This window comes from Lampris incognitus, chromosome 11 (genome assembly GCF_029633865.1).
Source record: "Lampris incognitus isolate fLamInc1 chromosome 11, fLamInc1.hap2, whole genome shotgun sequence".
Lineage (NCBI taxonomy): Eukaryota > Metazoa > Chordata > Actinopteri > Lampriformes > Lampridae > Lampris > Lampris incognitus.
The window spans coordinates 17940500-17966872 of record NC_079221.1 but is presented as its reverse complement, the minus strand read 5'-3'; the positions used below and the strand labels follow the sequence as shown (position 1 = coordinate 17966872).

The window sequence follows — 26373 nt, the reverse complement described above, 5'->3', positions numbered from 1 at the left end:
TCACATTTATCCACAGCAGAGAGACTCAACAACATCTACATCAGTCAATGTATTCTGCACCAAATGTCATGACTGTTTATTAGAAAATGTCAAGTAATGGAAATCACACTCGCACATGCTGTCTCGTGATTTGATGTTACGGGGATTGAGAGTGGATTTCATGTTCGAGATTAAGATAAATTATTCCTTTTGCCCCCTGGAAGGATCGGTCCTTACTTGTAATATTACATGCTGCCTCCTACAGCCCAAGATAAGACAGACTGCCTGCTCCCTAACCTGTAATAAATTGATGTGCAGCACTAAAGGAATTGGAAACAACACATAATAGATGGAGGAATTTTGGGTCACGTTTGACATAAATTTCAATGGAATTAGTAGTAGGGCAATGAAATGGCCAGCCTTTTCTGTTTCTCTGGATGCTTCCTTTGAGAAGATGTGGTTTACACTAATTGGACCAGGCATTAAGAACAAAGTGAGAGTTTCAAACTTCCAAACTAAAGGTATCGCCCTCTAAAAAATATAGCAGCTTGTAGTATTTAGTACTATTGACCTGTTGAACCAAGTAACGTCACTATTAAAGAGCATTTCTAAACTGCTTTCAGTCTAACCAGCACCCCAAAAAAGACCTTGGCAGTCAGCCATACCTGGTATCTGTAATCTTTTGTGGCTGGAAAGCCAAAATATCGCTCCGTGAATGCTGAACCTTGGAAAAAAATGTTGACAAGTTTATGAATACATTGTGGAAAAGGATAAGCAACAGCTATCATTTATAAACTGTTTTAAAATATTAATTTTTCCTTGACTGAGAAACATTAAAAAAAAAAGGCTAAAAAAATAGCACTGGATGTACCACCTTACTTGAATGCTACCCCTTCTGACTATTGGCCATCTTGGATTGGGGTGGCCATTCTGAACTGGTACATCAGGTGGCTGTCTAATCCAGTGTAAAATGACATCAACTTAACTCTTCAGCGAGATTGAAAGAAGTACTCAGTTATTTGAAAGGAGATGATTTCCTTTCGTGCAGAGACCTCTATGAATTGCAGAAGAACATCGGCTAAAATCAATTTTCAGTGCAGGTGTTTGGAAGAACCTAGGGTCATCTATGGGGATTTTTGCTTTCTTTTGATAGCTGTCTTAAACATCCCAGTCTTGCCCGGTTATGACAACTATCTTGGTCAGTCGTCAAACATACATAAAAAAAAAAATAAAAAAAAATCATGATTCAAAATATAGTGGTTCCGATTCTCATCACAAAGCAAGTTTTCTAAGACCACAGGACCCAACCCTTCTTACCGTAGAGTCTCCAGTCTGTGACAGGAGCAACAGCAACGCCACATCTGAACATAGGCGCATGGGAGAGGAGCAGCAGAGAGCTCAGGAAACCCCCGTAGGCCTGGGGAAATCACAGAGAAGGCTTAAGGGAGTTTAGTAAGAAAACAACAGTAAAGCGCCTTTATGCATGCTCAACAATCCAGGTAAGGAAATCACAGAAAGCTGAATCAGAACATCTGAACACAACGTTTATTGAGAGAAATGTTTCATCACTCATCTAAGTGACATCTTCAGTCTCAACTGACTGCAGGTATCCCCACCTCTATAAACAATAGTGGCATAATGACTGAAACAAACAATCAGTTTCACATGCAAATTGCCATAACCAGTTCTAACCATAACCAGAGTTACAATGGCCATGTGTACTATTCACAGAGGTTTGGGGAATGGTTGCAATCACAGCATTGTAACATGGCGACAGATGTACTCGAAGAAGCCTTTTGAATTTAAATAAAAAAGGTACCTTTCCGTATACTCCAACTTTGTTGCCATCTACATATGGTAGCTCGATCAGGTACCTAAGAATTAAAAATTAAAACTCTGAAAATCACTCAAAAACTTAAGCGTATTATATACACAAAAGGAAAACCTGATTTGAAATACATAATATTATGACAAACATTTTGTGGATGGTAGAAAGAGGTCACATTAAAAGTCAGTGAAACAGAGTTTGCAAGTGAATCTACCTGATTGTTTCTACCAATACTTGAAAACCCAATTTCTGGCTTTTGAAAGATTTAGTTGTTTTTTTCTTTTCTGCGGTTGAGAGCTTATCTGATGCTATTTTGAACTGCCCTGATTAAGTAAACCCCCGCTTATCTCCAAAAGTTAGTCCAAACTCTAAAAGTTATTTGCATGCATGATGCATTTCACTGAGATCTGAAAAGCAAAATAAGAAGTCGGGGTTATCTTTTGCTTAAAAAAACCCCCCAAAAACAAACCTACTCCAAAGCAGCGATTTGGTCCTGAACCTCCACGGTTCCCAGGCGCTGGTGGACCTCATGCAGAATCCTCTGTCCCAGGAAGCTGGTTCCCCGACTGTCGAGACGAGCCACAATGACGCTGTCTGAGCTGACCAGCACAGAGTCCCAGTCAAGTCTGAAGCGGTCAGTCACCACCTGGCCGCCAGGGGCGCTGTCACTATTCAACGGAGAATAAAGTTGAGCCAGAGAAATTTGAGACTCTTAGAGAAAAACCAGCAACATATCAAGTTACAAATTTGAGCACTTGCTTAATTCCCTACACGTCTATCTATCTATCTATCTATCTATCTATCTATCTATCTATCTATCTATCTATCTATCTATCTATCTACATATCAAGCTAACAGAATCTCTGTATTTACTAAAATGTATAACTAATGCCTCTGATATACTCTCTGCACCATTGCACCTTATCACCTCTTATTTCACCTGTATATAGTCAATCCTTGCATATATATCTGAAGATTGTTGTGTTGTAGTGTTGTTATTCCATGTTAAGTACACTGAGAGAGCCACGAAACCACAGTCAAATTCCATGTAGTGCAAACCTACATGGCCAATAAACACGATTCTGACTCTGGTGACATTAGAGGATGAATTGGTAAATGAGTTACGTACAGCATCAATAAAAGTGGATGCTGCGTTGTTTCATCGAAGTCTACTGGGAGAGTTAATTCCAGATGAAGTGCTGCAGAGGGGGAAAAGTCTTTTTCAGTTGAACTTCTTAATTTCACACATCATGTAATGTACAAAACTACAATAAGAGAAAACACTTATGATACAAATAATCAATATAACAACATAACACTCCCTAGTGAGGGTTCGGCAGCGTAATGCCAATGTTAGAAAAATTAATTTGCTTTGCTGTCAACAAAACAAACTGATTAGGTTTCCAAGTACATCAGAGCTCAATAAAATATTGTCGATAATCAATTGTGAAGCCGCTGGGCTAATCAGGGGAAGAAGAAAGTAAAAAAACAAACTGATGAAAGCAAGGGTCAGACGAGAGGCAGCGGATTACTGCAAAAATGGTTGCAATACATGCCCTTGAAAACCATTCAAAACCCAGATAATTAAAAAAAGAAATGCAAGCAGAAAATTAGAATTTTTATTTTTTCTTCAACTTTCCGAAAAGATGATCATCTGACAGTGATGAAGGAGTCTTTCCAAAAGACTTCCATGTTCATTGCCTCTGACAGCGGTCTCAGGCTGCAGAGAAGATGCCATACGATGAGCCGTCCCCGCTAATCGTACCGGTAGATTGGTGGGCTGCTCATTCCAAAGCTGACTCACAATCCCCTCACAAACCTGTGCACCTGTTATTTTAATCCTGTTATACAGAATTTGTTGCCTGTGCACCATCACTGCAATCTCTGTGTCTCACACTTCAAACCCAACAGTCTTGTCTATTCCATGGCCTTTAAACAATATATATAATACTGGAAGACTGGTAGGAACCGTCACATGTATACTGCATGTACACAAAAATAACCCCATTTCCCAAACACGCATGATTATGTTATTACTTATATTGATTCTTTTTTTTTGTTGGATTTTTTCCCAATTCTCCCCAACTGTATCTGGCCAATTACCCCACTCTTCCCCAACTGTATCTGGCCAATTACCCCACTCTTCCGAGCCGTCCTGGTCACTGCTCCACCCCTCTGCCGATCTGGGGAGGGCTGCGGTCTACCACATGCCTCCTCCGATACATGTGGAGTTGCCAGCCGCTTCTTTTCACCTGACAGTGAGGAGTTTCACCAGGGGGATGTAGCAATCATGCTATTCCCCCCAGTTCCCCCTCCCCCCCAGAGGAGGCGCTATTGCAGCAACTAGGACACATACCCACATCCGGCTTCCCACTCGCAGCCACAGCCAATTGTGTTTGTAGGGACGCCCGACCGAGCCAGAGGTAACACGAGGATTCGAAGTGGCAATCCCCGTGTTGGTAGGCAATGGAATAGACCGCCACGCCACCCGGATGCCCTGTAGTCAATCTTTTTAATACAGTGCTTCAAAATATACTCGAAGACTCTTCCCAAGACTTAAAAAAAAAGTAAAAAGTCAGCACGGTGGGAACAGGCAGGGATAATTTTTGACAACAATAATTTATTTCCCCCCAAACTGATTTTGGCAGATATGCGTGGTAGTGGGTATATGTGACGATAATGGTTTGGAAGATGATGATAATGACAATGCTTCAGATTTAAAGTACTACAGAGAATGGGGAATTGCAGGTAGCGCATAATGAGGGGCATGATCCAGTCATTAACTAAAAACCAAACCTCTGGTTTTTAGATTAAGCATCAGGAAAACCCCAAGCAGCACAGTCATTGTAATAATAGTGTTTTCGGTGTCACACCGAAGTTGTTGATTTGCACGGTTCTTCTCTCTCTCCTGGGTGCTGTCCTGTACACCAGTGCCTTCCTTAACACCGCATTCTCCTCCACAGTGTCATTTCCTGTTCAACAAAAGGACAAGAAGAACAACCGATTTACTCAGCATAAAAGAGACAATAATCTGTACCTGCAAATTCCTGTTGAGGGTAAATGGGCCGAAGACTTGCATCTGTAATCGCGATGAACAACACAAAGGTTTTTTTTTCCTAATTGAAGAAACTATGACATTTTAAATGCAAAGCCATACCCCCGAAACAGTCACGCAATCAAACCAATTCATCGGATAGCTTGATTAACCAACTCATCACGGCTCTATTGATGTTTATTAAATGAACATAAAAGACTTGCACACTCTTAAACACACACACACACACACACACACACACACCAAGACATTGTAATTCACTGCACTTTCTCATCTAACTAAATGAGGGTCAAACGGCATGGCAACTGATAATGTGATATGTACTGTTTGATGTGTGCCCAACGAGGGTATAATGATGCAACTTTAATGACTGGATTAATCAACATCTTTCATACTGTGAGCCTGTATGAGTCGAGCAAGCTGACTGTTTATCTACTGCAGGTTCCCGACACGCTGCCCCGACAGCTCCCGTTGTACACTTCCCAGCACTTCAAGGACTTAACACCACTTTAATGGGATCACGATATATTGAGAGCTGTATAGTCGGGTAAGTGTTGCGAAGCATTGTTGGGTCAAATGTTGAGCACTTATTATTAATATTTAAGTGTCTTGATCTTTGAATGTTTTAGGAAATTAAATTGATGTGTAATTTTTTTTTAAAGAATACACTGCAGTCATTGCTGGTAGAAATAAAAAAGACTTTACAACTCTGCAGCCATGCCCAACAAATACACCTGATGCAACTGGGTGAAAGAGTTCAGCTAAATTCATTAGTTCGAGCCTGTCAGCATCAATATACTTACTGTTCATATTGTTTAGGTTGTGTAGAGTGGTTCTGGGAATTCCAGGGCCTGAAAGAAATAGATATTAAATATGTAGTCTGATGAGTGCAGGTTATTGGGTGGTGGGTTTGAGTTCATAGCTAAGACCTTAATAGCTACTGCCCATGTGAATTACTTGTCTTCAGCAGGGGAGGTAAATAGTCTAGCATGTTATTGCTTGCAGGGGAAATATTAAAGCATTTGTGTTTTCAATTCGGATGTTACCACCCTGCCATTTTCTTGAGGGTATGTTTTACTGAGAACTGAGCTTGGGGAACCCTCCGACTAGAACAAACAAAAGCATAAAGCAGATTATTGGCACTATTAATTGTAACGCTGACATTCATGTGCTCTCGGATGTATCATCATGCCAGCCTTCAGGGTAACGTAGGAATGAAGGAAATTCTAGCTATAAGGTCATTAAATTTTCAGACCATGTTGAATGTACTGAACCAAGGGTCACCAAAAGGTGTCTACCAGATGTACGGTACAGCCACAGTCTGAATCTGAGGACATCTGGCTTTGCACCAGCAGGGCTTCAAATGTCTACATTTACCATGGTACTTCAAGCAATGTTATGATGAACATCTAATGAAGCTTTTAATGGCCATTCCGGTGTTTCATCTGATATCTGCCTTTCGGATGTGACGTGCAGGCATTTTATTACAGTTTTGACCATGACAAAGAAGAAACACCTCTACAGTTCAGTAGAACATGTTGGTTGTCCGGGCTGAGGACAGCATCATAGAAGGTGCACTGCTGTTTGAGGAGGGAGCAAGTAAGGCATTCTCTCTGAAACGGATCCACGGTGGAGACCCTGTTTGAGGAGAGAGGGTGGAGATATCAGAGAACATCAATGGTCCACTTGACAGGATCTACAACAGCTGAGAGGAAATCTGTATGTTTGTGGCCAACAAATAAAACTGGGAATTTGGGAAATACCCCAGTTAACAAAGCATATTGGCATTAACACCGCCAATATCCAGCACACTTAACAACTACTTCACCTGCTTGTATGTTAAGTGCTATACAAATGAAGCTGAGCCGAGTAATTCTCTATATTGTGACTATACTGCAGATGTGGTGCATTAACCATATTTCCCCTGCTGTGATACTAGGATGCATCAGAGCTGCAGCCCACAAAAAGTTGACTGGACAATGAAGCAGCAGAATTGCTTTTGTGTGATAAGAGGACCGTTTTCTGATAACAATGTATTTCTGTAAGTAATAAAACTGGTGCATTCTAGTCATTCCCATGGGTGCCTTCCTGTCAAGGAACCCCCCCCCCAAAAAAAACTTGTTACAGCTGGTTTTTCACATCACCGCTTCTTAAGGTTCACTTGTGTATTGATGTTATGGCATTAGCCCACATGATAGGGCTAGGTGAATGCCATTAAGAACACAGCCACTGCCATATGGTGAAGTGCTACAACCCTGACAGGGGTGATCTCTCCTGGGATGACAATGCCCTTATCCACCTGGCACCCGTGGTGAGTGAACGGTGTGGAGAGCATGAAAGTGATTTAAACTATCCGCTGCAGCCATCTCAGTTAACACACATTAGCTTAATTGAAAACTTATTGAAGATTGTGGTGAAGTGCCTCAGACAGTTATTTCCACCGCCTTCAAATAACAATACATGACAAGACTTGCCAAGGCAGATTATTGTTATTGTGCTCCAGTTAGAGGACCTCGTTTCAGTTTCAATAGGAAATTGAAGTATTGGCATTTTTTCCCGGCATCATTTCACATAATTGCACTATTTTGAGTTATTTATTCCTTCAGTTCCATTCAAATTACACATACCTGTACAGTTGCCTTTGCGTTGAGCCTTCCTCCGTACTTAGGAAATAACTGCATACAAAACAGAAATTTCAGCTGTTATTTGGGAGCCGTATTGTTGTTCAGCAGATTGCACGGTGTCATGTAACTCATGCTCACACAGAGTTTGTGCTCTGATCATAGGCCAAGACTCGAGAGACCTCCCAGCTTCCTGAGGTCAGGTGGCGGAGGTTGACCTCTTGACCCTGGGACTGGATTAAGCATGAGACAGAAAAAAGCAAAAATGAGCCAGGAAGTCAGGTAAAACACCCAAGAGGCTCCCCAATAACCCGTGTAAACATTACCTTTGCACACATAACACAGTCCACAATGATAGTCTAACAGTGTACGACCACAGATGTGTAGACTCGCTAACCCTTGGCTAACGGGTCGGACCCTTTAGCTGACTGGTTAGCGCAATCACCCGTGGTGCAGGGAACCCAGGTTCGATTCCCGCCTGCCCCCTGAATTCCCACTACATTTGGTGGCAGCGGTGGGATACACATGCGCTCAGAGGCGTGATGGAGAGCTGGTATGCAGAAGCATGGGGACAGGCTTCCCGAAGGAGGGGAGTGTAACAGTGTACAACCACGGATGTGTAGACTCGCTAGCCCCTGGCTAACGGGTCGGACCCATCTGGGGTCGTACACTGTTAGAATAGTACTGGTGCTGGCAAGTATTTTTATCATCAACAGTAGCTACATGTGACTGTTGACTGTCCATCAACCTTAAAATCCCTAGTTCTGCCAAATGACTCTGCAAAAGTTGAAATGAAATTAGTGAACCACATAATCAACTGAAAAATAATAATAATAATAATAATAATAATAATAATGATCATCTGACAAATATACAGTAAAAGAAAGAGACTCCCTTTTGTTTTACTCTTAGATTTTTGTTTTACTCTCACTGGGATGAAAAATACTGGAATCTTGGAAAAGCCTATGGGCAACGAGGTGGAAGAAACATTGAAAAGACAGCTGAGGTAAAACGAAAAAATCTTGAAAAAATTAAATAAACACAGCTATTTACCTTTAAGCGTGAGCAACACCTGAATCAATTTAGTATTTGATTTGTAATATATATGACACAGTACCTGGCTGGATATCATGGTAATGTGGTTGAACGCCCCCTGCCCACCATGTTTTAGGGGCATGGTGATAAAAAATACAGCACCATCCTTGGAGAAAACCGGCTCTTCGTTCTGGTGGGAAAACAAACAGAAGAACAACAGAGGGTTAGAAAACTTTGCTCAGGCGAGAATTTGTTTTTGTTTTTTTGCTGCTTTGCAGAGAAAGTTTCTGGCCAAAATAATAAAAATCCTGTGTACTATTTTTCCTCACAGGGCACTTTTCACATAGCTGGAGGAAAAAAAAAAAACAAAAAAAAAAAACAAACAAATTTTGTTTTGGCAGTCACCCTAAATGCACTGTCATTTCTTAGAGCAAGCCTCTTTGTTAACTTTAATGGGGAATGCTGACGAGCAATTTTGAGTGTCATCTCTGTCAGAAAGGAAATCAATCTCTGATGATTTGGCAAGGGAAAACAAACTAAAATTCAAAATGTCCCACTATGCCAAATTCATGGCTCACACTATTGGCTTTTGAAATATTTGTGCATTTTATTTAAACTGATTCATGTCTGATAAGTATTTTTGCCATTCTGGAAGAATAACTATAATGCACAGAACTGCTCACCTGACGATCAAGCCACTTCTCTGTCGTCATCACATGTTTCTGGATTGGGAAGGTACAAGTTATTGTGCAGCATGTGCATATTAATGATGTGTGCAGTTATTAACAGAGAGGGAATGGTTGACACTGAGTTGCTCACCTTGACGCATTCCCCAACGAGGACGCCACACAGGGTGAGGATGGATGTATTTTGAGCTCGATTTACCCAGCGCACAGACATCTTTTCCTCTGACACCCATTTCACCATAGTGATGTAATACTCACTACAGAAGAGAAAATAGCAGCTGAGAAAACTACTGTGTGTTTATCGACAAAACTGTCCGTACCGAAATTGTTGTTTTGATAGTACCTTCTCTTAAAACTGTCAGGAGGTCGCAGTTCCGTTGTTTGAGACCCTCCATCTAAGGTCACAACATGAAGTTTGACAGAAGGATTGATTTGACCCATCTAGAGCAAAAGCAGTGTGTTAACAAATAACCAAATCATCTCATATATATACATATAAAGTGTTTTGTTTTTTTGCTGGAAATCGTCAATGGTGTTAATAAAAGTGCTCAACAAATGAGGAGCGGGATATTAAGATATATATACCCCCCCCCCCTTTTCTCCCCAATTGTATCCGACCAATTACCCCACCTTCTGAGCCATCCCAGTCACTGCTCCACCCCCTCTGCGGATCCGGGGAGAGTTGCAGATTACCACATGCCTCCTCCAATACATGTGGAGTCGCCAGCCACTTCTTTTCACCTGACAGTGAAGAATTTTGCCAGGGGGAGGTAGCGCGTGGGAGGATCATGCTATTCTCCCCAGTTCCCCCTCCCCCCTGAACAGGCGCCCCACCTGACCAGAGGAGGCGCTAGTGCAGTGACCAGGACACATACCCACATTCGGCTTCCCACCCACAGACACGGCCAATTGTGTCTGTAGGGACGCCTGACCAAGCCGGAGGTAAACGGGGATTCAAAGTGGCAATTCCAGTGTTGGTAGGCAACAGAATAGACCGCCATGCCACCCAGATGCCCGTTCAGTCAATATATATGGATTTTCTTTTTCGTACAGTATACGTACGTGTCCAGTACGTATACTGTATGAATACTGTACATATATGTGACGATGAGCAATGCCGTCAGCACCTTAACAGATGATATAATAGCAATGTGATACAAGCAAGGAGTTAGTTGTCTTCCTTCAGATGAGCTTTCCTCAGACATAGCTCATTTGTCTGTATAACAGGAATTATCTCAACATAAATCCTATAATATATGACAGCATCCATCCTCTGCTGTTTCTTACTATTGGTGACCTGTTCAAACCTTCATTTATCACACTTTTTTTTTTGCATAGCAGCATCTGCATAGCTCTACACTCTTACAAATGGCCAGTTGGCCCGCATCACTAGACACATAGCTCCAGACAAGCAATTTGATCCAACCTAAAATCCAATTTCAATCCTGAAGCGTTCTCTGTATGCTAACACCAGTCATAACCAAAAATTTAATCACCTTCCTCGCTCTCTCCTAATTGTTTTATTTTAATATATGTACTGCTTTCGGTGTGATTGGTATAATCACCATGGGGAGAACAAAACAATTATCAGTAGAGACATTTATTGGCTGAGGACAGCGGATGCATTAGGAGTGAATATCACTGGATTAGGGCTGCGATGCTTCACCGTGCTCAGAAGAAAGATGGAAGGAAGAGGAAATTCATGCTTCATTTTACTAATGCGACAGCACATTACTGACCCTGCTCAAGGATGAAAACATTATTTCTTTGCGCATGTGTGTGCTGTGGGTGCGCATGCATGCCACGGGGAGAGTGCTGGGATCAAACAATGGTCTATTAATTAGATGACCTCCCATGAACTTCCAACGCTCGCTCCACTTCTATCCCCTTGTTCTCCGGCGGGTGTCGAACAACAAATGAGGCTGCATCTACTGTTACCCCCCACCAAGCCACTCCTGCATGAGTCACCCTCCTTGGTGTGTCTAGCACACCAACTCTCCGCATGAGAGGATTCAAAAGTGTGAACTTTTCTTACCATACAATATCACCGCCCTTTCTTTCCCTGTGCCTTATATTCCTTCAACCATTACTGCCACACTTCTTCTGAGGGGGCAGGTCAGACATGAATAAAGCAAGGGACAAAAAAAACTATTATCTAACCCTTAAGGAGAAAAGCTAGAGCTGGTCACCGACAGTTGTATTATTCACTGTACCTGTGTGATAAGCTTAGGCAGTATTGTTCGAAATACATCCTCTTTACACTGCTCCATCATTCGAATCAGGCATTCTCTGGTTTTTTTTTTTTTTGTTGACACCCCCCCCCCCCTTTTTCTCCCCAGTTGTATCCGGTCAATCACCTCACTCTTCTGAGCTGTCCCGGTTGCTGCTCCACCCCCTCTGCCGATCCAGGGTGGGCTGCAGACTACCACATGCCTCCTCCGATACATGTGGAGTCGCCAGCCGCTTCTTTTCACCTGACAGTGAGGAGTTTCGCCAGGGGGACGTAGCGCATGGGAAGATCACGCTATTTCCCCCAGTCGCCCCCCCCCTTCACAGGCGCCCCGACCAACCGGAGGAGGCACTAGTGCAGCGACCAGGACACATACCCACATCCGGCTTCCCACCCGCAGACATGGCCAACTGTGTCTGTAGGGACGCCCAACCAAGCTGGAGGTAACACGGGGATTTGAACCAGCGAGCCCTGTGTTGGTAGGCAAAAAAATAGACCACCACACCACCTGGACACCATTCTCAGTTTTTTAACGGAGTAGAACTAAAGCACAGTGGAAACACCTCAGTCTCAACTGGACATCATAGTTTCTGAAGCCAGTTCAGCTGACCCAGTTTCATTATTGCAATGGACTGGGTTGCTACTACTGGGGGGAAAACTCGGGTTACTTTCTGAGAGCCACAAGCTATGTACTGTAGGTCAGCACTGTACAATGCTTCAGTCAGTCAGTGTTTGGGGATGAAGAGCTCAGGTCCGTATGCTGTCTCAGTGCTCATACTTTGTACCAGTGGGTGTTACTAGGGCTGGGTAGCACTAAATCTATAGTTTGTGTCTCCTGATACTTGTTTGATCTATTATCATTGAATCCTATTCATTATCATTGTTAAAGAAATATTTTTTTGTCTCAGCAACAACTGTATTTTTTATAATACATATCATTTACCCATTAGAGTACATTTCTGTTAACCATCGACCTGTTATCTACTTTTTACAATTCTGTACTGGCTCTGGTACTAAATTACTTTTAAAGTAGAATTACTTGCCCTGCCTTTAGCTATTCAAAGCCAGTGATGATCAGTTAAAGGTCATGGAGAGCTATGGGTTTTAATGTCAACCCACCGCAACACCAGCTGCTCCTACCAATTAACACACCTTCACCCTGGAAGAGGATATCTAATCGTTACATTTCACGTACTCCAAAATGGCTGAGAGGGTTATTGCATTGTGACATCATCCACAATAGCTCGCTGGAAAAAAGAAAAACGATGGAGGTGCATTCCCCGTGCCAATCCCGGACAATATGACCCCCTGTGGTCATATGTCCTCCCACCGACCCCGTATTGGCACGCCCACCGGAAGCGCTATTCCTCTTTCCATCTCCAACTAAATGAGATCGGTCAATGGCTGTTTCTCTCTTGCTGGGACTAAGAGGAAAACTGCAAATACGCAAGTAATCTAGTGATATACTGGTATATTAGATACTAACTTATAGTTAGCTTACCTTTTATCGCCAAGATGTTCGTTAATCCGGTCGATGTGGCCGGATTCTACGCTTGGTGCGGGTGTGTTAAATCGGCGACGCTCCGATGGGACCCCCATCCGGACTGTGTCTCCCATATCCCGCATGTTCACTACACGGGCTACTTGAGGGATGTAGACCGTAATGAGATCGACTGCAATTTCTGTAAAACCATCAGAGGATCGGGGCGCCAAAGGTGGGCTGCCCTGTACCGTCAAAGATGGGGACTTGCAGATCCCTTCGCACCTGCTAACGAGGCGGCTAGCATGGTGCTACCTAGCTATAGCCATGGGGCGGAGGCTAGCAACATCCCTCCGATGCTTCCTAGCTACAGTCACGGGACGGCGGCTAGCATCAGCATCCCTCCAGAGCCAGAGGCTATCCCACCATCCGGGATAGTTAGAGAGGACTGGATCAATGAGATCCTATCTCTCCCTGGTGAATCCGTGGCATGTTATTCAGCGGGTGCGGAACCCGAGGATTCACTGCCTGAGGAAGTAGACGATCAGGGCGTGGAAGACGACCAGCCAAGTTCGTCTCAACCAAACAAAGATGGCGACGCCATGCAACGTGGGTCCGAAACATTCCTCGCCAGTTTCCGCGATCTGTTCGCGCGAGCGGTCAAGTCTGCCGACATCGTTACCGAGCCGGGCAATCCTCAAGATCCGGTGGTAGCCGATTTTCCACGAATGGCAGAGAGGGTCAGGGACTCCACTCTACCACCTTATCCTCACATCGAACGAGCGTTTAAGCGGGCGGAGGCGGATCCGCTACTTAAATCGTCCTCAAAGTTCAGTCAGAAGGGGGTTGACGTCTTAGCAGTCGAGGTTAGGAACCTCAACTACAAAGACTGGAAAATTCCGCAACCAGAGAGGGACGTTTTATCGTTCAACCCTAACACCAAGGTGGAGTCTCGCGATACTCTCAAACACCCTTCGCAGTGGGGCCAACAGGTGGATCGTTACGCCTGTGATGCATGGCACGCCAGTACACGCGCAGCTGGACTTGTCTCAACGGCTGGGATGATAACGGCGTACATGCGCAAGCTCTGCAGCCTATCAAACGTCGAGCAAAGCAAAGCCGCCATCGCTACAGCAGGTATCGACGGGGCCGAGTTCGGTGACGTAGTGGCCAGCGAAGCAGGTTGTGAGTACATCTTGGAAATGGAACGCATAGCTGACTCCCTGGGATCGCTGCTATATTCCATCGCTCTAGAGTGCGGTTCTAGCGCAGCTGCCTCCACCCTTTCGCGCAGACGTCTCTGGCTAAAGACAGCCGGGGTAAAAGAGGAATTCTGCAAGGAGTGGATGGCCCACTCCTGCGCAGGGAACCAGGGCCTGTTTGGAACGACCCCGGACATTATCAGCAAATACAAGGCCGCCCAGGCCGAGCGCGAAACCTTGCACAAGGAGCTTCTCCCGATGATGAAGAACCCGCCTACCCCTAAGCCCGCGGTGGGCACAGGGCATGGGGGACAAGCCTGCGCGCAAGCAGAAATGGAGAGAGACTTATCCAAAAAGAGGTGGTAAAGTGGGGCGCGGGCGTGGACAGGGCTCACGTCCAAACTCCCAGTCTTCCACAGATCCAGCGGCCAAGGCGGCCAAGCCGGACAGCACAGACACTTCCAAGAAGGGAGCTGCCAAGTGACGTGTTTCGGCAGGATGTTACGACCCACACCAACAGACTGATTCCAGAGCCGTCTCCGGCGATATAGACGCTTGTTCAGGGGACACAGCGTGCGCAGGGCTAAACACTGCGCCTTTTATTTTGGTTTCTGATGCACAGTCTACTTGTTCTATTCCAAAGGTTGTGAATGTGAATAAAAGTTTTTATGTTGGTGATGATGGTGATTGCGTTTTAAAAGGTTTGAAACGCAAGTCTGATTGTCTGTCTGAATCTTTACGTAAAGATGATGATAACAATGTAATAACATCCCTGCTGGAAATATTGGATAATAATGACATGAGCGCAAATGAGCCCCTGGGAGGGGACTATGATGCGACAATGTTTAGTCTCTCTGATGGGTCAAATGGTAATTTGGAAAGGTTCAAAACGCCAATTCCCCCATCTGGGTCTCCTTTACAAGGACGAAGCCCCCCCATGGATGCAGGGCATGGCGGGCGGGGCTTCCCCAGACCCTTTACACGCAACTTACGCGCGCTACCTGAACAGCAAGGTACAGGAGGCAACGAGACCTCTGTCACGCATGTTACACAGGTGGAAGGAATTGGTCCCGTCGGCTTCTACCAAATCCTTTTCGAGAACGGTATTGTACCCCCGTACTTGGGAATAGTGCATACGGAACCGGGGTCGGTGGCCGAAGCACAAATCCTAGACAACGAACTCACAGAGTTACTCTCGAAAGGGGCAATCACGGTGGTTCCTCTCCTAGAAAGAGAAGACGGGTTTTTACAGCCGTTACTTTCTGGTCCCGAAGAAGGATGGGGGCATGCGCCCAATCCTAGATTTGAAACCCTTCAACAAGTATGTAGAAAAGGTCAGTTTCAAAATGCTACGCACACCGGTTCTGCTGTCAATGGTGACACAGTCCGATTGGCTAACTTCGGTTGACCTAAAAGATGCTTTCTGTCATTGTCCGATTGCGGAAAGACAGAAAGTATCTTCGGTTCTGTTACCGGGGTCAGTGTTACCAGTACACATTCCTCCCGTTCGGATATCGCCTCTCTCCTCTGACATTCACAAGGTGTGTGAAAGCAGCGCTCGGAGTGTTGATGCGCAAAGGTATGCGCTTGGCATGGTTCCTAGACGACCTGTTGGTGTTGGCCCGGTCGCCAGAACAAGCAATACTCCATACTCAGGAGTTGATGGAATTCATGGAGTACATGGGTTTCACTATCAACATAAAGAAGAGCGCGCCATGGCCTTTGTGCCAGGCAACGTATCTGGGACTGAGTTTGGATACGGTATCCATGCGCGCAACCCTTACGCAAGAGAGATGGCATTCCACCAGGACCACGTTAGCACATTTCGTCCCGGGGACATATGTCACTTATCGGATGATCAGGAGGCTGCTGGGCCTTCTGGCATCGGCTCACCAAGTTGTTCCTTTAGGTCTGTTGTTCATGAGGAGACTGCAATTGTGGTTCGCAGTTCACTTCTTGAAATACGGCAACGAACGCCGGTACAACAACCATCTTATCCTGGTCCCGCGTGTGGTAGCGCAGGACCTAGACCACTGGAACAGAGCCTGCGTGGACATGTCTGGGGTCCCTATGGGCCCCAGGGGACCCGAGGTAACGATTTATACGGATGCGTCCCTCTCGGGTTGGGGGGCCATCTTTGGCTACAAAACAGCGCGAGGAGTGTGGCCGTCTGGGGAGAAGGTCCACATCAACGCGCGCGAGACGGAGACGATTTGGCTGGCTATCCAGCATTTCGCTCAGGATCTCGTAGTCCGTCACATACTGATAATGACAGACAGCATGACGGCCAAGGCCTACATCAACCGCCAAGGCAGTATGAAGTCCAAGCGTTGCAGAGAGTTGGCCATGCAAATTTGGATTTGGGTCAACAGCAACGCGCTATCAATCAGGGCGCTTCATGTTCCTGGGAAGGACAACGAAGCAGCGGACATCCTCTCGAGAGGCGGCCCGCATGCGGACAATTGGAGCCTCAACCCAGCCATAGTGGCTATGATCTGGGAGAGGTTCGGGGTAGCTCAAGTGGATCTGTTCGCATCGAAACTCAATTACAAGTGCCCTCGTTGGTACTCGATGCTCCCGTCCGACCTAGCGCCGTTGGGGGTCAACGCGCTTGGACTAGATCCATGGCCCGAGGAGATGCTTTACGCATTCCCCCCGCGCAGGTGCCTCCTAGACCTGGTGGTCAAGTTCGAGCGCACAGGGGGTCGGTTAGTTCTCGTGGCCCCGTACGAACCGAGCACCCCGTGGTTTCCGCGAATAGTGCCCTGGATAGTAGGCGAGCGGTTCGACGTCCCGGAGTGGGCGGACGCGCTCATGCAAGCAGGAGGGCTGCTACGGGAGGGCCCCTGGATAGGAGGCTCCCGATTAGCGGCGTGGATGCTTACAAAGCCAGGCTCTTAGCTATGGGACTTAGTGCGCAAGTGATTCGTGTCATCTTAGCGGGGCGTAAAGACTCCACGTATTCCAGGTACCAGGGATACTGGAATCGATTTGACCAATTTTGCGCTGAATGCGACATGGACCCTTTGTCAGTAGGGATTGGCCCTATACTGACTTTTGTGGAGGTCTGTAGGAGTGATAGACTATGGTCTTTCTCCTCGGTCAAAGTCTGTGTATCGGCTCTCACGTTCTTCCGGGGGGAAGATCGCGGGTAGCACGGTTTTCACGCACCCGCTCATGACGCAGTACCTGTTGGGTGCTAAGAAGCTCTCAGCTAAGGAGCTTACGAGAGCTGAAACTTGGGATGCTTCCCTTGTTCTGCGCGCACTAGAGAAAGATCCCTTTGAACCCATGTCTACGGCAGACATGCGTTATGTCTCGGCTAAGCTGGCTGTGCTCTTGGCACTTACCACCGCAGCGAGGGGTTGTGAGCTCACTGCACTCACCATCAAGGGGATGGTGTTTTCTGGTGATCTGATGGTCACACTCTTTACAGACCCCAGCTTCGTGCCCAAAACTGTATCTGTCCTGACGAGTAGGGCCCCGGTGGTGATACACGCGTGTCATCCGTCACCGGTGACTAGGGATGAGAAACGCTTGCACCTCTCGTGTCCTGTACGGGCTTTACGCATTTACATGCGGCGCACAGCAGATATTCGTAGGTCTGACAGGCTGCTGTTGACCTACAGAGTGAGCAAACCAGGTTATGCCCTTTCCACCCAGAGGCTAGCACACTGGCTGGTGGATAGTATTACGGAGGCGTATACCAAAGCGGGTAAAACAGCTCCTAAGCTGAAGGCTCATTCTACCCAAGGGACTGCTACGTCGATAGCTGTGTTGTCAGGTATCGACTGGGAGGTCATCCGCCAGGCGGCGGTTTGGAGTGGTGTGACCACTTTCTTACGGCATTATTACCGGCACGTTAAGGTGCGGTCGGTTGCCGACGCTGTTCTGGAGCAGGCCTCTTAGGATGCTCTCATCAGAACGCGTACCCCTTCCCACCAGGGGTTTGAAGGGTTCATTGGACGGCTAGGGAACGGAGGCACGAATCCTGTCGTTGTTCAATGCAATAACCCTCTCAGCCATTTTGGAGTACGTGAAATGTAACTTTGGGTTCGCCAAGCGAACCCTAGTTATATGAACAACGACAAAATGGCTGAGAATAGAGCCGTTCTCCTCCTACCCGGGCCACAGGTGTGGTGCTCATTTAGTTGGAGATGGTTCGACTTACAAAGAGGAATAGCGCTTCCGGTGGGCGTGCCAATACGGGGTCGGTGGGAGGACATATGACCACAGGGGGTCATATTGTCCGGGATTGGCACGGGGAATGCACCTCCATCGTTTTTCTTTTTTCCAGCGAGCTATTGTGGATGATGTCACAATGCAATAACCCTCTCAGCCATTTTGTCATTGTTCATATAACTAGGGTTCGCTTGGCAAACCCAAAGTTGAAATCAGCTGTTGTCATTTCGGGACGAAAACCCACAAACACATGGCTTTCCATTGCACACAGAGGGCCACATGTTTGGATAACGCTGTGCCCTACCTTTGGGTAAGGGTACTGCTTTCCCCTGGGGTAAAGAGATCCTGTGAAGCGAGGCAGGAGCATGTTGGGAACCAGGGTGTCGTTGATGGTGAGATAGGCCAGTCTGGAGCCATCAGGAGACCACCAGTGGGCCGCTGGTGTGTGCAGCACCTCCTCTGAATGAAAACCAAGCAAAGACAGACCAGAAAAATAACAAGAAGATTACGAAGAGCCGGATGCTCGACACATCAGGGCTTTCATATAGAAAAAAAAGAAAACTCCAAAAAAGCCATCTCTCTCCAGGGTGAGGCACCTATGCTAATGTTTAATTTTTTTTCCCCTATCTTTGTTTGATTAAGTCTTTGATTGATTTCTCTTTCCTGTCCTCAATTACATCCAAGTTTACTCAGATCATTTAGTTTGTTGTAAAGCATTATGAATCATTAATGTCTGGCTTGATGGTTGCTTCGATAATTGGCTTATTGAGTGAGGGGTTGGCCAGATGTCTCCTGGCTTGGTCAGCTGTGAACTGATTTGACCGTCATCATTTATTTATTGAATGTAGGATTGCAAAACTGAGCATTTAACGATTTTCAAAAACTGAAAAGATAAATGATACTGAAAACAAAAGGAATAACGAATGTTGCCAAATTTGCTCTTGTTACACAACAGAGGCAGTCTAGAAAAACAGTTTTGTTTTTCTTCTTGTTGTTATTACTTTTTTATCACTCCAGTCTGGGGCTGCAGGGATTGCACATTGCATGAAAATATTGTATTCCAATGGTAAAACCTCTCTCACCTACCTGCCCTCCCCTACCATGGGGCTGTTCAATTAGATAGGGCAGAAGATTGGCTATCTATAACAGGTGTATTGATTAATTGAAATATAGCTAAAAAACAATACATTAATCATTAACCATAACCAATAAAATATAATAAAATAACAGAACAAACACACACACACGTATATGCACACACACAGGAATATATACAAAATTGGACAAAGGCTTTATGCAACAGATTCCCTATGTAGGCATGAATCAGAAAGAGGACAGCAGATATATTAGCACCACTATTTTCCATTTGAAAATCTAAGGCAGCATGCATAGATAGCCAGATAAGGCTATCATTTTCACATTATTTTTGGCTGAACAACCAAAATAAAAAGAAGTATCTCAAAAACCTCTTTGGATAACAACAGTTCTACTCATTACAGTCTGAGGAAAAGTCCCACAATGGTCAAAAGTTTGTTGATACAGAGGGAAATAAATTCTGTTTTCCCTCTTATTGAAACACCAAACTTTTTCAGAGCAGTGAACTTTTTGCCAATACCATTCTCAAGGCTTGGCGTTTTCGGTTTTTACCGATTTTCCCCGAAAAATACCCAGATTTTTCACCCGGATTTTGTTTCCACGAATCCAAAGGTTGTTCCTGTTCGTGTTAGATTATGTAAGTGTCCTCTTGTGGCGAAATTCGGCATGCTGGATGGCTTTGAAAAATAAAAACTGAAAACGCTGAGCCTTGACCATTCTGAATGTAGATTGCCATTTTAGTAGATGCTGATATATGTTAGGAAAGTGAGAGATAAAGGGAAAGAGGGGGTTGACTTGGAGATGGTTTGCAACACAGATCATGAGCTGAACTCAAAACTAAAATTTTGATTGGCCTCTGTCTTGGCAGTACATGATAACTTCCATCCATCCATCCATTATCCAAGCTGCTTATCCCAACTGGGGTCATGGGGATCCTGGAGCCTATCTCAGCATTCATTGGGGCAGCAGGCGGGTAGACACCCTGGACAGGCCACCAGGCCATCACAGGGCTGACACACACACACACACACACACACACACACACACACACACACACACACACACACACACACACACACACACACACACACACACACACACAACTAGTGACAATTTAGTATGGCCAATTCACCTGACCTACATGTCTTTGGACTGTGGGAGGAAACCGGAGCACCTGGAGGAAACCCATGCAGACACGGGGAGAACATGCAAACTCCACACAGAGGACGCCCTGAGAAGACCTCCAAAGTTAGACAACCCCCGGGTTCGAACTCAGGACCTTCTCGCTGTGAGACAACCGTACTAAACACTGCGCCACCGTGCCACCCTACATGGTAACTTGGTCATTTAAAAATCTTCTGCTGGAAAAGTGTCATCTTACTTAAAGGGACAATCTGAAATGAGGCACATGGCAACTTTCAGCCCTACCGCTGCAATTGCTTTGGTCAGACTTCATAAATGTCGTTCAGTTTAATACTTGTGAATGAGAAAACAAGCCAATGCCAAATTACTTTCAACTTCTTTCAAGGCCTTCAGTTGCCTCCATTTCTCAAATTCACAATGTTGACTAATAGTGAGATGTATCATGTTTCTTGTCAGTACAGCGCTTGTGTTGTTGTACTCCTCCACACAGCTATGGCCATTAGGCAGTGTAGCTTTAAAAGTGACTTCTTCCACAGTTAATCTGGCTTTATCGTTATGTTAGATTTTCTTTTCTTCTTCTGGATCCCCCCCCTTTTTTCTCCCCAATTATACCTGGCCAATTACCCCACTCTTCTGAGCCATCCTGGTCACTGCTCCACCCCCTCTGCTGATCCGGGGAGGGCTGCAGACTACCACATGCCTACTCTGATACATGTGGAGTCGCCAGCCACTTCTTTTCACCTAACAGTGAGGAGTTTCACCAGGGGGACGTAATGCATGGGAGGATCACGCTATCCCCCCAGTTCCCCCTCCCCCCCGAACAGGTGCCCCCGACAAACTAGAGGAGGCACTAGTGCAATGACCAGGACACATACCCACATCCAGCTTCCCACCCGCAGACGCTGCCAATTGTGTCTGTAGGGACGCCTGACCAAGCCGGAGGTAACATGGGGATTCAAACTGCCGATCCTCATGTTGGTAGGCAACGGAACAGACCACCACACTACCTGGACACCCTGTTAGATTTTCTAACAAAACCCACTCTCACTTACCCTCATACAGCCAATCTGAGATGCCGTTGAAGATGATCCCCTCCTGTCCAGAGGATGTGAGTCTCCATGAGCTGCTTTGAACATTTGCTTGATAGTAAATATTGTTTTCAAATATATAAATCTGTTGAAAAGAGAAATGCAACTGTTTTGTGAACATCGACAAAGCCCTCTCTATGATCACTGAGAAGACTGCAAAAGCAGTCATGATTTAGATAGTTGTGGATTAGCTGTGAAAAATTATAATAAAACGTATCAAAAACGACAAAAGAAGGTTGAATCAGTTCATCTGGATACAATGTTTATTGACTGATATGTTTCATCATTCGTCTAAGTGATGTCTTCAGTCTGAACTGACTGTAGATATCTCCACCCTTACAAACAATACAGTACAATACAGTTGCCTAACGACCGGTTTCATATGCAAATATGGGTGTAACCTTTAACGTTTCAAAGGCTGTGTATACTTTTCACAGAGGATTAGGGATTGTTGCAAATCACAGCATTGTAAAATGGAGACAGATGTATTCTTACCCCCCCCTCCGGTTCAAGGATGGTCCTTCCCTCTTCACATAGATGGCCTATTTGACTCCCCGTTCAAACCATCGTTCCTCCCTATCAAGGATGTGCACATCCTCATCCCCGAAAGAATGGCCAATGGCCTGTTGATGGGTGTAGACTGCAGAGTCCTGGCCTGACATGTTAGCTCTTCGGTCGTGTGTCAGCCTCTTGGCCAGCGTCTTTTTAGTTTCCCCGATGTACAATTCACAGCAATCCTCCTGGCACTTAACAGCATACACTATATTACTCTGTTTGTGCCGGGGGACCTGATCCTTGGGGTGGACCAACTTCTGGCACAGTGTGTTTTGGGGTTTGAAAGCAACTGAGACGCAGTGTTTGGAAAATATACATCTCAGCTTTTCCAACACACCTGCCACATACGGAATCACCACCGGTTTACGCTTAGGCAGCTGTTGACCTTCTCCTCTCTTTGATTGGCTGGTGCACTGTTTGGGTGTCTTCCTGGCTTTGACAAACACCCAGTTAGGATAACCACACTTAACTAGGGCCTGTTTAATGTGGGATTTCTCCCCTTCCCCGGCCGCTGTGTCAGGGGGGACATTGTCAGCTTGGTGGTACAGCGTCCTGATGACTCCTAGTTTGTGCTCCAGTCGATGATGAGAGTCAAACCTTAAGTACTGATCACTATGTGTTGGTTTACGGTAAACATCAATAATCAAATGTCCCCCATCACCATTTGCAATTTCACATTCTAAGAAGGATATTCTGTCATTTTCCACATCCTCCCTGGTGAACTTGACGCGGTTGTCCACAGAGTTAATGTGGTCGGTGAAATGTGGTACATCCTGAGATTTAATTTTAACCCAGGTGTCATCCACAAATCTGAACCAATGGCTAGGTGGTGTCCCTGGATAGGACATCAGAGCCCAATAGTCCACTTCCTCCAAATACAAGTTGGCCACTACAGGTGAGACTGGTGAACCCGTTGCACACCCATGCCTCTGCCTATAGTACTGCCCCCTGTATGTGAAGTATGTGGACTGAAGAACAGTTTCAGGGGCAGACACACTTGGTCAGCGTTAAGGGTGGGGTCATTTTGTAATTTCATACGGACTACCTCCACTGCTTCATCAACAGGACGTGAAGAGAGACTTAACATCATAAGAGACCATTATTTCATCCCCCTTCATAATGATGTCCCTCACCTTATCCACAAAACCCATAGTGTTCTGAATGTGATGTTCATTACTGCCTACCAACGGGGTAAGAATAGAGCAAAAAACTTAAGAGATGTTATAGGTCACTGAGTTAATCATACAAACAACAGGCCGTAATGGCAAATCCTGTTTATGTATCTTAGGTAAACCATACAGACTAGGTGTACCTTCCCCTGGGTATAATCTGTGGTACGATATTCTGTCAATAGCATGGTTCTGTTCTTATTGACAACTGGCCGTTGGTTTCGGTTGTAAGGCAACTGTATTGTTTGGTGGGGATGCCTGAAGTAAGTTTAGACTGAAGACATCACTTAGTTGAGTGATGAAACATATCTGTCAATAAATGTTGTCTCCAGATGAGCTGATTCAACCTTCCTTTATTTTCTTACCTGGATTATTGAGCATGCATCAAGACATATCAAAAAGGACATTTGCTTACATGCAAATCTTCAGGATTGCAGCTCTACCACTCAGGAAGGCAGAGACTGAGGGACTAGAGAGCAAATGTGTCTGTGCATTTGCATTAGAGGACATGTTGATGGGGAGATAGCATTTATCCATAGCCTTGACATTTTTTTTGCCTCTGTTTGAAACTGCATGCTGAAATTGAAAACTAACTGGAAAAGAACTGGCCCTTTTCCTTTCAAATATTTGCATTTCTGCCACCTGCAAATTGTCTTACTCAAGCCCAGCACTAACACACATTTTCTTTGCAAGCTGTAAGCTGTTAAGTTGTTAAGTATATTAGTCATTTTTAAACATCTCTGTTGAGGACGGAGATCGTGTATTGAAATAAGTTGAAATGTATTCAAATTGTGGAAATACATTTAACAGATTGCATACGGAGGATGTGTCGCCTGATAAAAATGCATATTCAGAGAGCGGCCATGAAAAATGACTTTATTTGTCGTGATAACATGGACAAATATGCAGCGGAAGCTCATGAATAATGAAGAGCACTTTGTCATTAGCGGTGTGACACACCGCTGCAGGGCTTTCTGGGAAACAGATTCCACTGGGGGCAGGTATAAATACTGAGAAAAGTAGATAAATATGCTATCGAACGGTTAATTACTTTCCTTGTCTACACTGGAGGAAATAATGGACTGATTATTCTGTGCTTAATACTGTTTGGGTGGAGGAGCTCACCAAGAGATCTGGTGGCCCTAAGACAATGTCTTCAAGCAGGGGTTTGATTAGTGTTCCCATTGTTGTGTTTTTCCTTCCAAACAATTGATTATTTTAAGGGAAACTTTGTTTGCTTTGTGCCTCATGTCAAAAACAGCCCTTGATCAACATTAACATTTGAGCGAATGGGATTTTGTGTGATGAATTATATAAATTATCTTACGCAACAGACTTAATTAAACATCGCCTGTCAAGTGTTGTTGCGCACATCCGTTTTGAAGTAGCAACATTGAAAACGAACACGATAATGTTTTGTTGTCACAAGGCACTATATAGCATTTTCTGATCTTAAATAAAATTGCAGCTGCTCATCTCTTTGTGTGTGTGTGTTTCCCCCCTTGTTTATTTCAAAGGATTTGATATGCTGACAGTGTAACACACCTATTCTGCAGCACACCAGAAGTGCTTCATCTACATTCTTTCTTTTTTATTTATCTTTTTAATATTCAATCGATTGGAGACAGAACATTTCTCTATTTAACCATTGCTGTTATCTACCCCGGGTCTGTTCCTTTTTAGTTCTCTTCGTGGGAGTAAAACATTATTTCACAAAATTGAACCCCTTGTTATGTATTGCCTACCTTATGATATCCATTATAGACAATTTACCAATCTGAAAGTGCTTATAAGCGTATTATGAATATCTCTGCCACACTCGGTACTGAGGATAAACTGTACTATACCGTAAAGCTGCCATTTATCCAGCCATGGGGAATTATGGGCCAAAATGAACTGCACTGTTCTTATCAATGCTGCTGAAGTGGAGCTACATATTTGCACAATAGAACAGTTTTCAGGTTTCAGCAATATGGTCTCCTTGATAGGTACTGAGACTCACAATGTTCCTCGTAATAGTGTCCTTCTGCAACCAATTTGCAATTGAACAGTTATCAACAGAGCTAAGGCGTATAACATTTATACAGATGATTCCTGTTTACTTATTTCAGCCCACTTTCAGTCCCGGACGGATGACATTCTTCAACAGGATGGATGAGATAATTTCTTAGTCTCACAGAAAATAAGACTGAACTGACTATGAGCAACCATTTGATCATCTCAACTTTTCTGGCACTCTTTGTATTAAAGTAGTTTATATGGAAAGTCACCACCTTCCGACACTCCCAAACAGCTTGAATCAATAATCATTTGCTCACACCCTTCAGGCCATTAAACCCAAGTCTTGTTTCCAAAATGTCAATAATCAAGGACCTAGGCCAAATATAATGCGATAAAAAATATAAATATAAAAATATTTTGCTCAGAGAACTAACTGCCTTTTGCAAATATGATGTGTCATAATGATATACGAACACTATGTATTTCAAAATGGTTTCATGCAAGCATCTTTGCATGAATGTGTTTAGATCATTATATGTGAACTTCACTGAATACGATAAGCCAAGTGCCATTGCATGTCATGAGTAATGCTATGCTTTGCAGGGTTCAGCTATACGGCTGTGTGAACATGTTGTGTCATTGAGTGAGTGATATTTAAGTGAACGCATGCTGAACGCTTCATTAATTTGTTGCCCCAGCTGACCCGGGAGACTGTACTAACCAGCTGTTGGCCACGGATGCCCCAGGATGCAAACTGTAGCACCGAATCTGCAACCTCCGGAGGGTTCAGCTCCCGCACCTCTCTGATGCACACACATTTCACAGGTATTGCAAGTCAGCCGTTATAAATTAGTATTATACATCAGAGCAAGAACAATTCCAGTCCATTTTAAAGATTTAAATCTCCAACACGATTGCAAATGCACTGTGAAACGAATAATTTTAAGTGTCAAAGCTCACCTGAACATTACACTGTCTTTCGTCTCTTAACTTCCAAATACTCAATTTTCCAAGTCATTTCACT

At 44.7% G+C, this 26373-nt stretch overlaps 1 protein-coding gene across 1 annotated transcript in view; it reads right to left on the bottom strand.

The window, feature by feature from the left end:
- LOC130120536 (inactive dipeptidyl peptidase 10-like) overlaps nucleotides 1-26373 on the bottom strand; it is a 159958-nt gene that overhangs the window by 4674 nt on the left and 128911 nt on the right. The window contains exons 7-23 of the mRNA XM_056289115.1: nucleotides 26071-26152; nucleotides 21589-21709; nucleotides 18603-18757; nucleotides 9548-9645; nucleotides 9338-9461; nucleotides 9202-9240; nucleotides 8601-8708; nucleotides 7625-7716; nucleotides 7490-7537; nucleotides 6379-6500; nucleotides 5666-5713; nucleotides 4681-4779; nucleotides 2937-3006; nucleotides 2281-2475; nucleotides 1799-1853; nucleotides 1297-1396; nucleotides 645-703 (exon numbers count right to left, since the gene is read on the bottom strand). Of these exons, the coding sequence (XP_056145090.1) occupies nucleotides 645-703; nucleotides 1297-1396; nucleotides 1799-1853; nucleotides 2281-2475; nucleotides 2937-3006; nucleotides 4681-4779; nucleotides 5666-5713; nucleotides 6379-6500; nucleotides 7490-7537; nucleotides 7625-7716; nucleotides 8601-8708; nucleotides 9202-9240; nucleotides 9338-9461; nucleotides 9548-9645; nucleotides 18603-18757; nucleotides 21589-21709; nucleotides 26071-26152 (1615 nt within the window). The remainder of the gene's footprint in view (nucleotides 1-644; nucleotides 704-1296; nucleotides 1397-1798; nucleotides 1854-2280; nucleotides 2476-2936; nucleotides 3007-4680; nucleotides 4780-5665; nucleotides 5714-6378; nucleotides 6501-7489; nucleotides 7538-7624; nucleotides 7717-8600; nucleotides 8709-9201; nucleotides 9241-9337; nucleotides 9462-9547; nucleotides 9646-18602; nucleotides 18758-21588; nucleotides 21710-26070; nucleotides 26153-26373) is intronic.